We start from the raw sequence: 15,013 nt of genomic DNA on the forward strand, positions 1-15,013 counted from the left end.
AAGTCCATTCTTGCCAAATGGTCTACTCACGAGCTGAATCGCTATTGTCCTGCTGATCCATGGCAAGAACCAGTGGGTCAAGATCAAGATTGCTTTGACTACTTCCAGCGATGTTGCCAAAGGGTAGATTAGGGTTCATCATCTGCACCATCTCCATGAGCCAACCACACTCTTCAGTTTGCATGCACTCTTGTCTCTCACTTTCTTCCCTGGCAAATTGAATGTGCATTTCCTCCCTCTTCGTGCATTCCTCCTCAACCTTGATTCATGCCTGAAGCATGTCTTGGGTGCAGGCCTGCACAATTTCTGACAGCTCTTCTCGCTTGCTCTTGGAAGTGAAGGGTTGAGACTTCTTGGGTGTTGTACCTGTGGCTGGAGAATGGTAAACAGAGTCACCATCACCATTGTCCACTTCATCAGCCTCAAAAGCGGTGCTGGATGAGCACTGGCAGGTTGGAGTGTCTATAGGGGTAATGGTGAAGGGGGTGGGGCCAATCGAAGACTGGTTGGATGAGGAAGAGAAGGGCAAGCGGGATGAAGATGAAGCAGCAGCTGGGGTGGCTGCAACTGAAGAAGAAAAAGATGAGATAACTCTTGCTCCAATGGGATCATTTTGTGACTCCTCAAGAATGGATTCCATGCCAGGAATGTTGCATCGCTGAGGGTAGTGAGCATCGCTGGCATCATCCATGTTCACATCAGCATCAACCGAGTTATTCTGAGAGGAGGCAGGGGTGGCATCATATGGGTGACCATTGAGAAGAACAACTGGACCAGTCTGTGCATGGTTGGTCATCATCTTGTGCCAGTGCTCAAACCAAGGGCAGCTTTGAGCAATCGATTCGCATGTGGCATAGTCCTGCAAGTTGATAAAGAAGCATAGACAGAGATATAAAGTATAAGAACGTTGGCACACTTAACATGAATCAACTAAGTTGTACTTACTGAGCTGTTGTGATCCATGTCTTGAAGAAGTACTCCAGCACTGGTCTGCTGCAAGATGGTCTTCTTGATGTTGTTGTATTGTTCAGTGAGCCAGTGAATCTTAGTCTTTACTCAACCAGCACCACCAACAGTAGACTTGTCTGGGAACAGCTCCTGCCATATCTGCCTGCAGATAACATCTTTGTTTGTCTTCAGACCCTTTTCCTGTTCCGCAGTCAAACGTCCTGGCAATAGAACACGTTGGTAATGATCATTATTGTAGATGATATCAACGAGGTTATTTATGTTGCTAGGTGACCAATTGAAGTAGGCAATACAATCTGTTTTGTTGAACCTGCTGCCACAAGTACTGGCTTGATGTCTGTGAGTTGCAGAGATTCGAGTTGGCTGGGTAGAGGTTTGGCGAGGCAAAGAACTGGCAGATGTGGTGGCATTGGAACCAGAAGGAGTGGAGGAGGACAAAGGGGAAGCGGGAGAGGTTGCTGGCTGAGCCGACTCAGCCCCAGCCAAGGTGCTGGAAGTTGCAGAAGGGTGCTGCTGATGAGAGCAATCAAGGGTGGTGCTGATGAGAGCAATCAAGGTTGGACTGAGCTGACATTATTGTGTTGTGCTGTGAAGCAGTTGAAGACTGCTCTGATGCTGGAGCCAATCCAGAGGCTTGCTGCAAAGCTGTGAATAGTGTAATGTTGTTGATATGGTCATGAGGGGATGGCATGTCCATGTCCTGGCACTGACAGGGAGGAAATGCTACTGGAGATGGTGATAGAAGTGAAGCAAGGACAGACATAACTCAAAGTGTGAGAAAGTGTAGACAGTGCAGAAAGTGGAGGTCAAGGGTTGTGTGCAGAATTGTGTTAGAATCACATGATATCAGCACATGACAAAAACTCCTGCTGAAAACTCAAATATTCAGAAACCCAGGCTCATGGCAAAAATAAGTAGGGGTTTTCAAAACTTCTGAGCTTTTCTTTCCTGGCAGAGCTTACTTAAGCAGCAAGCTTTCAAAATCCAAAAAAACCATGAAAACTCGGAGTTTTGAAAACTCAGAGAAAACTGAAACCCCCTAGTCTAGAGCGATAGCAGGAAGATCTACAGAAAAGGCCACAACCCGATCACGGAACCGTTTCAGCCCGAAAGCCGCGGTCTCACAGGATAAAAAATTGCGGTCAAAACGTACGAGAAGAGACGACTCGAGCCACTGTGAAAAACACGACACTCTAACATGCTGTCAACCAAGGCGCGAATCGTCTCGACTCGTTAGCGTGACGGCAGGCAGCTTCTGCACCGATCTTGGCTTTTTTTGTTATGAGAAATTCTTACGTTAATCATTCAGAGTGCGCGCTTGTGTCTGTGGGTTTTTTGTTTTTTTTTGTTTTTTTTTTTTTTTTTTTTTTTTGGGTATTCGGTGAAAGAGCCGGGAATTGACACCGATTTTTAAGTATTGAACCCTTTTCTCGCCTCGCACACACGCAATCACCAGCATCTCCTCACGCTCTTCTTCAACTCGACCACCATCATAACCTTGACGCTATCACAAATCTGTCCATCCTGTCCAGCCAAACCCCATCGCCGCTGTTCCACATCGTTACACCTTACTCCTTGCATTCACAACACGACCTACTAGCAGCACCTCATATCACGTTCATCTCCGCACGAGACCCTAGACATTTCGACCAGCATTACCGCCACGGTTCACTCTGCGGTTCTGGACCGCTCACTTCCACTCTCGACCAAGAAGTTGATCAAGAAAACTCATCTGCGTCCACAGTCTCAACTAGCAGCTAGCGAACAGACGTACAGCCGCCCAACGTCATGGCCGCCTTTGCTAATGCCACAGTAGCGTCGGCTTGGCTCGCCAAGCTCAATCAGACACCCTTCTACTTCCAAGCGCTGCCAACGACCATTTCTGGTATCTCAGACAAGTATCTCTCATTAGCGCTACCCATCGTCATCTACTGGGTCGCCTCCCTCTTCTACCATGCACTCGATACACTCGAGTTACCCTTCACCGAACGATATCGATTGCACGAGCCCGAAGAAGTCACCAAACGTAACCGTGTCAGCGTTACACGGGTCATCGTTATGGTCATTGTTCAGCAAGCTATACAGACCCTTTTCGGGTTGCTGTTGCTCGACGATGATTCAGTTGGGCTCAAACAGACGTTCGCAGACCACCCAGCAAAGATTCTCAACATTGCAGCTTTCCTTCGAAACAGCACATCCAAGTTGCTCGGTCCATCGCTTGCGCCCACGTTCGCCAAGCTCGTCTTTGGCAGCCAAGATGCGATCTCCACCGCATCGTGGCTTTACTGGTGGGGCATTCCAACAGCTCAATTCTGGTTCGCATTCTTCGTCATGGATGCTTGGCAGTACACCCTCCATCGTCTCTTCCATGAAAGCCGTTTCCTCTACCGCCACTTCCACTCGCATCATCATCGCCTCTACGTGCCGTACGCATTCGGCGCACTCTACAACCACCCCGTCGAAGGCCTTCTACTCGACTCGGCAGGAGCAGCCATCTCACACGCAGCAGCATCCATGACCGTTCGTCAAGGTATCCTCCTCTTCACCTTTTCCACCCTCAAAACTGTCTCCGATCACGGTGGATATGCCTTCCCATGGTACTTGGATCCATTGCATCTCATCTTCCCCAACTGCGCAGAGTATCACGATGTACACCACCAAATGACCGGGTTGCGGTATAACTACTCGCAGCCATTTTTTGTTCATTTTGATGTCTTGTTTGGTACACGCATCTCAGCGGAGAAGTTTCAGAAGATGAAGCAGTTGGCGGAACAGAAGAGGGTGCAGGAGAAGGAGGCAAGACTAGTGGCTAAGGGGAAGAGGAATGACTCAGCAACAACGGAGAAGTTGGAAAGTAAGGATGCAACTCCGGCAGAGATTGTTGACAAGACAAGGAAGCCTTTTGTGACGTCGAATAGGGAGGAGTATGTGGCCAAGGCTGGTATCTCGACATGAATGGCATCTGGTTGCCCTTTTGGAATCACATCTTGCAAGCTGATCGCGCTGTCCACTTTATTTCGCACTCTACAACCTGTATACCACCTCGACGTTTCTCTCCGCGCAAGTTTATTCTGTACTAGCCTCTCTGTAATTTGATACACAGCAACCTATTATCTTGCTTCCTGTCTGACACACGACAGCTCTGATCTCTAAGATACTGAGATACTAGAAGATGGTAGCAGTGTGTGCTGTGTGTTGGTCTGCAATAGCCGAAAAGCTCAGTTCATGAGAGAGACACGCGAGCAAAGTGTCCGCGGCGGGTTCAATTTTGCGTTGGTTGTCGTCGGATGAGAAACTGCGCTTTTTTCGATGCATGGATGGACCAGTTCGAATTCCTCTTTCCTCCCTTCCATACTCCATCATCTCTCTTTGCTACACGACAAACATGGCGCACTCTTCAACAGCTTCGTCATCAACCGCAGCCGATGCAAAGCCTAAGGTGCAGATCGTAGGCGAAGTATCACCAGCACCCACTCTATCATCCAAAGATCGCCCTTCCGCTGGCGGCGACAATTCAGATTCGGATTCGGACGACGACCGCCACAATGCCAACGAAGACAATGAAGAAGATCCGCAAACAGAAGACGAAGCAGGCCCATCCTCCGCCACAAACGAAACCGAACCCGCCAACAATGGCATTACCCGTGGCATCGTGCAGTATGGTTCTGTTCGAGTTGATCACACTGGTGCACCTCAACAACCTGAACCACCAACCGAAGAAATCCCCGACGACTCTGAACTCCTAACCCACTACCCAGACACCGAAGAAGTGCTCGATCTCGGTCATCTTCGTCTCACAACAACAAAGAATTTGGGTCTACAACGATTTGCTCCCCATCTCAAACGACTTTGTCTTCGTCAAAACCTTCTCACTAAAATTCGATCCAAAGACATTGGGCTTCTGACAGAGCTAGAGGCTCTGGATTTGTACGACAACAGTCTCGAGAAAGTTTCGGGCTTGGACGAACTAAAGAAGTTAGAATCGTTGGATCTATCGTTCAACAACATCCATCACATTTCGAACGTATCGCATCTGGGGCAGTGTAAAGAGCTGTTTTTTGTTCAGAATAAGATCTCTCGTGTTCGACCAGATGACCTAGATGGAGCGATCGCAGGGTCGTTACAGAGTCTAGAGCTGGGTGGGAACAGGTTACGAGCGATAGAGAACATCGGTCATCTTGCGAACCTAACGAAACTTTGGTTGGGAAAGAACAAGATCATCTCTCTCCACGGTCTTTCTTCTCTCACAAACCTCAAAGTGCTCTCCATCCAGAGCAATAGGATCACCAAACTCGAAGGCCTGGAGCAGCTGGTGAACCTGGAAGAGCTATACATTTCCCACAACGGTCTAACCAAGCTCGAAGGCTTAGAGAGGAATACAAAGTTGACGGTGTTGGATGTGGGTGGGAACATGATTGAGAAGGTTGAGAATGTTAGGCATTTGGAGAAGATGGAAGAGTTTTGGGCAAATGATAATAAGATTGCGGATATTAATGGGTTGGATCAGGAGTTAGGAGAGGGGAGGATGCCGCGGTTGGAAACGGTTTATTTGGAGGGGAACCCGGGGATGAGAAAGGAAGGTGCGGCTTATAGGAGGAAGGTCATGTTGATGTTACCTCAGGTTAGGCAGATTGATGCAACTTTTGTGCGATGATAAATCACCCCTCTTGTAATGTCCCAATGGGAAAGTGATTAGGGTGTCCATGGAGATTGTGCAGATGATGAGAAGTGTGTGTGTGTAGGGTTGAGACGATGTGAGTGATGCTGAGAGGGAGAAGCCTCCACATGGCGTTATTTTTTCGAGGTTGATGCGCGCAAGATTTGGCAGCTGGTGTCAGCGAGGACCCTGAAGCAGCTCTTCCCTTCCGCCACCATTCTTGTCCCTACTGCCATCTGATGATCGTCTTTGTGTCTACCACCATCACTGACAGCCACTACAGCAACGAAGTCATTAGGAGCGGCCTCTTTCTTTCAATACACAACCGCACTTAACCCTCACTAGCTCATCGAGTCGTACGACATCCAACATCGCGATGCAAGGCTCGCTCTGTCTAGCATGTTCCTCCACAATCCCTTCCACCGCGAAACCAGCTAGTATATTCATCCATTCCTGCTGTTCCAAACCGGTATGCGCCAACTGTTTGGCTTCGAATCCGAGATTAGCAAATTTCTGTCCGTTATGTGAAGATGCTCAAGCGGCGTTTAGGAAGGGTCCGAGAGCGGATGTTACGAGGGTGGGACAGGTGGTTTTTGATGCGAAGAGGTTGTGGGAGAGTGAAGATGGGGATGCTCCTCCGCCGTATAGTGGGGCTCAGGGAGAATCAGAAGGTGTAGGAAACAGTGAGGAAAATGGAGAGTTTGTGCTTGGACAAGTTGATGAGGAGGAGGGGGAGGTTGAGGGTAGAGCAGAGAGGAAGCGGGGAAAGGGGCCGACATTGTTAGCTAGACAAGGGTCGAAGTCGAGTGCTGGAGCGGAAGTTGATTTTTCACCACCCAGCACTGACTCCAGTTCGGAGCAAGGCACATTGATTACCGCTCATAGACGAAAAGTCAACCCCCACAGCACCGACTTTGCCTCCAGTGAAGCACCATCCTCGTCAAGACCAGGCGACGGTCAAACGAGACAGTACTACGTTGGCAAGACCGACACTCTTCAATCCATCGCAATTCGCTTCTCTGTATCAACCAACGAACTTTGCCTTCTCAACTCTTTTCCCCGAGCAGTGCTTTCCACCTCCCCACACCTGCTTCATACTCGAACCTTCATTCTTATCCCAGCGCATGCGGTGGAGAAACAACTAGCCTCAAGCCCGGACCTGCTGTCGAGTTTGGAAGGTCCACCTCAGAAATCCGCCAAAGAGAAGACTACAGCGGCACGTAGGACAGCTGAGGCCAAGTTCAGAGCTGTATTAGCGAAAGGTGGCACAGGGATAGGGGAAACACCAGCGGACGAGAAAGCGGCGAGAGCGTATATTGGGTTGGCAGAGGATGAGTTTAGGTTTGTTGATTTTGGTGAGGGCACGGGTGAGGATGGGTTGGCGGTCAGGTATGACATAGATCTGAAGGAAGAGGGGGAGAAAGGAGGTGAGAAGGAGATGAAAGAGGCACAGATGGATACAGCTAGGAGGTTGAGGTTTGAAGCCATACTGAAGCATGCGTTGGGAAAGTGGGAGATGGATTCTGATTGGGAGCGAGAGCAGCGTTCGATTGGGGTTGATCCTTCGACTATCTCGAAGCCTCTTCCCGTATCATCATCGGCGACGTCAACGCCGAGTGCTCAAGGAGAGAAGAGTAGCCATAGCAAAGGGGAAGGCAGTGTCAGCAGCTGGTTCTCAAGAGCTTTGAACGCAGATCGAGGTGAGCATCCACCTTCCTCCTCTCTCTCTTCCCAATCTAAGCCTCGACAGGTGGTCGCACTCAGTAGCTCAGTGAAACTGCCTACCCATCTCGTACAGACCTTGCCCAACGCCCATAAAGGAGCCATCAACGTTATCCGCTACAACACTCTCGGACGCTACCTCCTCTCCGGCGGTTCTGATCGCTCCATCCGGCTCTGGAACGCCAAGAAACTTTCGCCCGATTCGGAAGCAATCCAAACATACACCGAGCACGCGCACGAAGTTCTGGCGCTCGACATCTGCCGAGACAACTCGAGATTCGTTTCCGGCGGAGGAGATAAGTCGGTGTACGTGTGGGATGTAGCGAGTGGAAGCGTGGTTAGGAGGTTTGGAGGGCATATGGGCAAGATCAACGATGTGAGGTTTGGTGGAAAGGATGGAGATGGAAGTGTGATTGTTGCTGGTGGATTTGATGGAGTGGTGAGGGTGTTTGATTTGAGAGCTCAAGGAGCATGGAGGCCGATTATGGAGCTGAAAGAGGCGAAGGATGCGGTTACATGGTTGGTGGTTAGAGATGATAGTATTTGGTCCGGGTCGGTGGATGGTGTACTGCGATGCTATGATTTAAGAGGAGGTCAGTTAAGAGCTGATACTTGCCCAGCACCGATCACGTCGGTTACGCCGTCCAGGCTGGGTACTTCGGTGCTCGTCGCAACGCTAGACTCAACAGTGCGGTTGCTAGATACTAAAGATGGGACATTACTACAGACGTACAAAGGGCACAAGCATGAGAGCTATCGCTGTAAATCAGATTTCACCAACGAGGAAGATGGAGTTGTATTTGGTGATGAAGAGGGCAACTTGGTCGGATGGGATACTGTTTCAGGCGAAAGACTAGCAGTTGGGTCGAAAGGGGAAGCTGCGCATACAAAGCCTATTCTCTGGGTCGAACACAATCCCGATTCTAGTCAAGAAGGGTCTGAGATCGTCACGGCTTCAGCTGACGGAGTTGTCAAGATTTGGCGCACGCCTTAGAGGGAGCAGCTGAGGCTGGTTTCTTAGTGCTAATAAGATAGAGATCTACAAGAAAGTTGGGTTGTGCTTCGCCTGTGATCTTAGTTGCGCGGAGAGAAGGTGCAGAGCTTAAAGGTGCAGAGCTTAAAGGTGCCTCTTCGAACGGAGCTGGCCCGGCCTCCAACGAGGTGCGGACCGGCGAAGCGATGGCAACCAAGCATGTGTGCGGAGACGAGCATGGATAACTTTGAAGGCGCGGCTACTAGCGTGCATTTTGCTTGTTGAGATCTGCGTAGCCACTTTCGAGTAGCTTCTGCGCTCCGCAAGAAGACCGAGTCGCCATGCTTAGCAACGTCTGTGTGGGGGGGGGAAATAAGCTTCTGTCACAGTAGCAGCCTGTTTGGCCTGACTCGAAGCTCGAACTTATGGTGTGTTGGCTAGCAAGTCACATGGCCGTTGCCAAAGAACGAGTTTCGCCGAATCTTTACTGCCATGCTCCTACCTCGTTGCCAAGACGGCGAGAGAGAAAGGCACTAGTAGGCTCGCATAGATATCAATCAAAAACCGTGGCTTAAACTGGTTCTCTCTGCCGAGGTGAAGAACAATAAACCCTTGACCACAAACGGGGATCGAGGTCAGCTGAGCGAGTGTGAATCGCAATCAGATCCCATCTTTGTCAACCCGATCTGGCGCCTCGGCGGTTGTTGTGCAAAAGATGCTGCTGTTCGATCGAGCATCGCTTCAGTTAAAGAGAGAGAAAAAAAAAATGAAGAAAAAAAAATAAAAAAATTGAATCGCGAAACAGCAACAGTCAGTCGAGAACAAACGTGACGTAGGCGAGAGGTGTTGTCTCCCGATCTAGGTCGTTGTCTTGCCGCAAGTAGAGGCAAAGAGCGGCAGGAAACCGTGGATTCGCAAAACGGTAACCGAAGGTGTAATTTCGGCGCAATTGTTTTTTTTGTTTTTTGTTTTTTTGTTTTTTGTTTTTTTGTTTTTTTGTTTTTTTGTTTTTTGTTTTTTGTTTTTTGTTTTTTTTAACATGTGTGTCATACTGTCAGCACAGCCGAGGGCGGAGGAAAGAGAAGAAATTTCTCCGCGGTCCAGCTGTCGAAGGGGCAGAAGTTTGGAACCGAGCTCGCATCTTGACTGTCGTGCTGCTTTGCTCGAATCTCGAATCGCCTCTTCTCCCTTGAGCTTCTGTCCATCTCAAATAGATTCGTGGTGGGCAACAAGTGTGGTCTAAAGAGAAGGTAAGGTCGGTTCATGAGCAGGGATGTGGCTGAAAAAAAAATGTTACCTAGGATCAGCCCAAGTCGCTCTCAGAGCGTTCAGAAGTCAAAGTGTGACTTGTGACTGCTCTTACGGCTTCGATGCAGAACGGAGAGATTTCGGAGGAATTGCAATCTCGCTAAACACACACTCCGAACCTCTCTCGTCTCTCTCTCTCTCTTTGTCTCTACTCCTCGCTGCATTAACCACGACCTCGTGAGCGAGTCCAATCCTCGACAGTCCAGTCGGTTGCTCGAAAAAAAAGTGTTTCTTATTCGAACTTGCTTGCACCTTTGCTGCATCGCTGATGAAATGCAACGAATCAAGTGCACTTGCGGGGTTGGTAAAGTGGGTTGTGAGTAGTCTATGCCGTCACCTTGCAACCGTCTGTTTGTCGATGATCGTTCTGATTGGCATAGAGGGCGGTGAGAGAGCGCAACTTTGAAACGATCATAGGGGAGGTCAAGGATCGGCCGATGAGTCGATGACCGCACCAGCTCACTACAAGAACAAGGTCAGACCCGTCAAAGCACGGTGCAAGGAGAAGAAACAAGGATGGCTTGAGAGGTTTTTCTTTTTTCTTTTCTTTTTTATTTCTTCTTTTTTATTTATTTATTTATTTATTTATTTTTCTTTATTCTTTATTCTTTATTTATTTTTTTCTTTTCTTTTTTTTTTTTTTTTTTTTTTTTTTCTTTTTTTTTTGCATGACTCGCTTAGGTGTCGGTCGAGCCGAACTTTCTGCATTCGGTGTTGTGACAATAACGCATCACGTGATCGTCAAGAAGGCGTTGCCCGCCTGGGCTGGAACTCAACAATCGACTCAGCTCCGCTTCACCTCTCCTCTCTTCATTACATCATCTTCACCAGCAGCCAGGCGTACTATTAGCAGCCTGGTTCGTCGTTATCTGCCCTCCCGACGGGTCTTTGCCTGCAATCCACTTAGTTTTTGGTATTATGTATATACAATTTGGTTTATGTTTCGTGCGATTGAGTCCAGGCGGGATTGCGAAACTACTGTGTCGAGTGACCGGTGTCCGTCGCTGCATGGAGACGAGTCTGATCTGCTCTCCGACCGAAAGTCCGCCTGTCCACTTTAGCATCTCTCAACTGTTGCATCTCGAGTGTCTCCGCCTTCGCTTCTTTCGCTCTCGCTTTCGCCTTTGCCCCCAACGCTGCAATGATGCTATATGCTCTTCTCCCCGCCTTCTTCTAGAGAGCCTAAGGAAGAGTGCAGGACGGCAAGCCCCTGACGCTGCAGCAGTACTACCACACCTCGATTCACCGGTCCACACACCCTCTCTTTGGCTGTCCATCGGACTTTCCGAACAAGTTCCTCTGCGGCGAATGTCCTTTCTAACCACAGGTCATATAAGTATCAGCCTTGCCTCAACTCGCTATCCCTTTCCACATCCCCTTTCTTCCTTTCTTCCTTCCTTCCTTTCTTCCTTCCTTCCTTCCTTCCTTCCTTCCTTTCTTCCTTTTCTTCCTTTCTTTCTTTCCTCCCTCATCCCCTCTTATAGTCGACCTTACTCCTCCATCCTCTCCCGATCTCAGCTGGTCCTCTCCTCACCAGCTGTTCGAGCTTGGTCACTGCAAACGAGCCACATCCCTCGCGCCTAGGACAACTCGACAACATGGGTGGCGCCGCTGTAGCATCCTCGCTCAACGGCGTGACCGTTGGTGAGGCCAAGCTTCTCTCCAAGGCCAACGTTCGTCCCATCTTCTTCTGTGCACTCGCCGTCGTCGGTGCGATCCTCTACGGTTACGATGGTACCTACTTCACCGGTATCCTCGAGATGCAACGCTTCAAGCGAGACTTTGGTAACCTCAACCCAGAGAACGGCGAATACTTTATCCCCTCCAATGATCAGTCCCTCTACGCTTCCATCGTTCAGGCTGGTGAAGTCGTCGGTTCCCTGATTGCCGCTCCCCTTGGTGACTATGTCGGTCGACGAGGTGGGTTTTTCGGTGCCTGCACTCTTGTTACCATTGGTGTCGTCCTTCAGCTCGTTACCATTGGCTCCAAGCCGCTTCTCACGCTTGGTCGAGGTGTTCTCGGTGCCGGTGTTGGTGTCATTTCCAACTGCACTCCTCTCTACCTCTCCGAAATCGCTCCCACTGCGATTCGAGGTGCCATTGTATCGTCCTGGCAGCTCATGCTTGCTATCGGTCAGGTCATCGGTGCTTGCATTGCTCAGGGCACCAAGGACATCGACTCGACATGGTCCTACCGCATTCCTATTATCTTCAACCTCTTCTTCGTTGCAATCCTCGTCGGCGGCATGTACATCATCCCCGAATCGCCTCGATGGCTCATCCAGAAGAACCGCGACGAAAAGGCTCTCGCTGCCCTCAAACGTGTCAACAAGGGTCAGCACGATGATGTTCGCGACCATGTCATTGCTCTCGAGTACAATGCTTTCCGACAGGCCCGCCAAGACGAGCTCGAGCTCTCCGGTGCAGGTGGCTGGAGCACCCTCTTCCACGGTGTTGAGCTCCGCAAGTTTGCCTGCGTTCTTGGTATCTTGATCGGTCAGCAGATCGGCGGTGTTCAGTTTATCTTCTCCTACACTGTCACTTTCATGACTGCCGTCGGTCTTAAGGATGCTTTCATCATCACCATTATTGTCGATGTCATCGAGGTCGTTGGTGTTCTTTGTTCCTTCCTCCTTGTCAACCGCTTCGGACGACGCCCCTTGATCCTTTGGACTTCGATCCCCATGTTCATCTCGCTCTTCGTCGTTGCTGGTATCGGTACAAAAGGTCTTCCTCCTCGCGGCCAGTCGCTCCCTTGGCCTGGCGTCATTACCGTCACTGAGGGTCGAACCATCGCTGCTATGATCTGCATCTACGTCTTCTTCTTCAACTTGGCTTGGGGCCCCCTCGCATGGGTCGTCGCTTCCGAGTTGGCAGTCGGCAAGAACCGCAGCAAGATCATGTCGGTCGGCACTGCTTGCTTCTGGGTCATTGCCTGGGCTGTCACTTTCACCCTCCCTTACCTCTTCTACAACGCCAATCTCGGTGCTCAGATCGGCTGGATCTACGGTGTCGGTACTCTCATCGCTATGGTCTTTGTCTACTTCTACATCCCCGAGACGTTCGGTCGCTCGCTTGAGGAGATCAACGAGATGCTAGAGGCTCGCGTTCCCACACGTCAGTGGACCACCTATGTTACCCAACAGGAGCGTCTGCTTCTCGACCAGAGCCGTCAGGTCGACGACGACGACTTGGCTCTCAGCATCAACCCTACCGATCTTTCTCCTACCGCTTCCAAGGCTGGAGACAAGAGCGCAGACCAGCCGTACAGCGCTAAGCTCGGCGAAGGCATTGCCAACCCGACAAAACTTGGTACCAAGGATGTCGGTGATGAGGCATAGTCTAGCTAGCATGACAGACGATTTCTCACGTTTACGATTCAACACATTGTATTCTTAGCATGCTTCATTTCTTTGATTGCATACCTTTGGCTCGCAGCTATGGTCGAATGATGGTAACCACACATCAATGTGCGTGTGCGTGTGTCTGCTTGAGATAAGATTAGATCGGCGCTCAGTCTGAATCCGAATTCAGGTCGGCTGCGAAGCTTGCAAGCGATGATTTGAAGCTCTGATGTCGCCAAGGAAGACGTGAGGAGCAAGGGGCTTGTCAGTGCTTGAGCTCGGAAGCTCAGTAATACCGATCTGATTCAAGTCTGATACTTACCCTTCCTATCGGTCCTTCATCTTCGCTATCTTCCGTGCTCGATTCTGCTACTTTTGCTTTCGAAGCTGTCTTCTTGCGAGTTGAAGCGACTTCCTTAAAGTCACTATCTTCACCCTCATCATCATCATCATCATCATCATCATCATCATCATCATCATCATCATCATCGCTGACGTTGATCGCCTGCTTCTTTGTTGCTCCACTTCCTCTCCCACTGATAGACCCTCGTGTCCTTCTCGCTCTACCTCCCCTCCCTTCATCATCAATCACAATGTTCTCCTTCAACGACTCCAATTCATTGGCAAACTCTCTCTGTTCTCTGATTTTTTTCGCTTGCTCCATAGATCCTTTACCGGTCATACCCAACTCCTTGAGCACATCTTGCACTATTCTACACTGCCCGGCCAAGTCCGTTTTGGAGATAGAAGCTGCTTCATAGAGCTTCTTCCACGGTTTGTGCACTCCGCATTCCACGACGAGCTTTTTAAGGCGTGCTAGACGCTGTTCTGCTTCACTACCACCAGTTGAGCTCGTACGTGGCGATTTCGACTTGGACGTAGAGGAAGAGGTGCTTTTGGTTTTGTTGGGTTTGGATTTCTTGCGAGCTCGTGAGATGGAGATATCTTCTTCGAGTTCGCTGAACTCTTCCTCTGCTTTTGGTTCGGAGCTGTCGGAGTTGCTAGCTGCAGCAGCCTGGACGGAGTCCTCGTAATCTCTCTCGTCATTGGATCCATTGTAATCGCCTTCTTCCACCCTTTCTTCGTCTGATGATGGCTCCTTGCGTTTCGCTGGACCCTTCTTGGTAAGTTTTGCTGATTTAGTCGACTTCGGCGGAGAAGCTTTTGTTGGTGAAGCCTTCTTCGGAGATGATGAGCGCGACGTCGATGCTTTGGGTTGCGACTTGGCTTTCTCACTTTCTCCTGAGACTTTGTTGACTTGATCCTGAATGATTTGGTTCAAGGACTTCTTCCTAGGCTTGAAATCGACGCCAAAGTGCTCAGTGAGCATCTCGCGGACCTTTCGCTTCGAGTATTCACTACATATCGCAGGGAAATTTTGACAATTTGTTCAGTAAAGCACAATGCAAAGGATGCAAGAGGACGTGGACTTACCCAATAGTATCATCCTCAAGAGCCTTGACGATGATTGAATGGACCTTCTTGACGATCTGCGCGTCGCTCGGTAGCGTCATCTTGAAGTGTTTTCTTGTGACAAAGTGGAATCGGAGAGATAGGAGGAAGAGGAGCAAAGTATATGCTTGTCAGATGGCAAGAGTTGGATGAGGGATCAGACAGGTTGTAAGTGGACTGAGTCTCTGAGTTGCCACGGCTTGGAAAGAACCTCGGTCGGAATTTGCCAACAAGGGTCCAGCAGAGCAACACACACGCCAGACTCCACTTGTATCGGGTCATCCCAAGCAGCTGACTATCTTCCTGTGGTAGAGAGCATTTTCAGCCCATCCTTCCAAGCAATCCATTACATGTAGCGCCAAGGAATACGTCTGCTGCCAGTACTTTCTTCTGCGATACATGACGACACCAAGCCGTGCTGTAACGGAGAAGCCGAAGAGCCCGATGCGAGCTCGAGCTGCAATCAACACGTCGACTCTCGAGAAATCGGGACAGCTGCCAGACAAGTCGCGTCGCGCGCTCTGCTAACATTCGCAGTCAATTTTTCGGAGCCTAAGACCAACACTTGCGTTGCACAGCGCAATGGCC

General features: G+C 49.8%; 6 protein-coding genes across 6 annotated transcripts; 4 read left to right on the top strand and 2 right to left on the bottom strand.

Moving 5' to 3' along the window:
- Nucleotides 1-265: 265 nt before the first annotated feature.
- UHO2_02977 (uncharacterized protein) lies at nt 266-963 on the bottom strand (the record flags this gene model as incomplete). Its single annotated transcript, XM_041555765.1, has 2 exons — nt 266-859; nt 946-963. The coding sequence occupies 2 exons, from the start codon at nt 961-963 to the stop codon at nt 266-268; spliced, it is 612 nt and encodes a 203-aa protein (XP_041411699.1).
- A 1,794-nt stretch (nt 964-2,757) lies between these two features.
- UHO2_02978 (uncharacterized protein) lies at nt 2,758-3,924 on the top strand (the record flags this gene model as incomplete). Its single annotated transcript, XM_041555766.1, has 1 exon — nt 2,758-3,924. The coding sequence occupies one exon, from the start codon at nt 2,758-2,760 to the stop codon at nt 3,922-3,924; it is 1,167 nt and encodes a 388-aa protein (XP_041411700.1).
- A 430-nt stretch (nt 3,925-4,354) lies between these two features.
- On the top strand, nt 4,355-5,623 carry UHO2_02979 (putative SDS22 - protein phosphatase 1, regulatory subunit 7; the record flags this gene model as incomplete). Its single annotated transcript, XM_041555767.1, has 1 exon — nt 4,355-5,623. One exon carries the CDS (start codon nt 4,355-4,357, stop codon nt 5,621-5,623), a length of 1,269 nt encoding a protein of 422 aa, XP_041411701.1.
- A 379-nt stretch (nt 5,624-6,002) lies between these two features.
- UHO2_02980 (uncharacterized protein) lies at nt 6,003-8,342 on the top strand (the record flags this gene model as incomplete). The annotated part of the gene is made up of 1 exon (XM_041555768.1): nt 6,003-8,342. The coding sequence occupies one exon, from the start codon at nt 6,003-6,005 to the stop codon at nt 8,340-8,342; it is 2,340 nt and encodes a 779-aa protein (XP_041411702.1).
- A 2,885-nt stretch (nt 8,343-11,227) lies between these two features.
- UHO2_02981 (uncharacterized protein) lies at nt 11,228-12,970 on the top strand (the record flags this gene model as incomplete). Its single annotated transcript, XM_041555769.1, has 1 exon — nt 11,228-12,970. One exon carries the CDS (start codon nt 11,228-11,230, stop codon nt 12,968-12,970), a length of 1,743 nt encoding a protein of 580 aa, XP_041411703.1.
- Nucleotides 12,971-13,142: 172 nt separating this feature from the next.
- Nucleotides 13,143-14,487, bottom strand: UHO2_02982 (uncharacterized protein; the record flags this gene model as incomplete). The annotated part of the gene is made up of 3 exons (XM_041555770.1): nt 13,143-13,199; nt 13,296-14,331; nt 14,408-14,487. 3 exons carry the CDS (start codon nt 14,485-14,487, stop codon nt 13,143-13,145), a joined length of 1,173 nt encoding a protein of 390 aa, XP_041411704.1.
- Nucleotides 14,488-15,013: the final 526 nt, after the last annotated feature.

Source organism: Ustilago hordei (genome assembly GCF_900519145.1).
Source record: "Ustilago hordei strain Uho2 genome assembly, contig: UHO2_contig_04, whole genome shotgun sequence".
Lineage (NCBI taxonomy): Eukaryota > Fungi > Basidiomycota > Ustilaginomycetes > Ustilaginales > Ustilaginaceae > Ustilago > Ustilago hordei.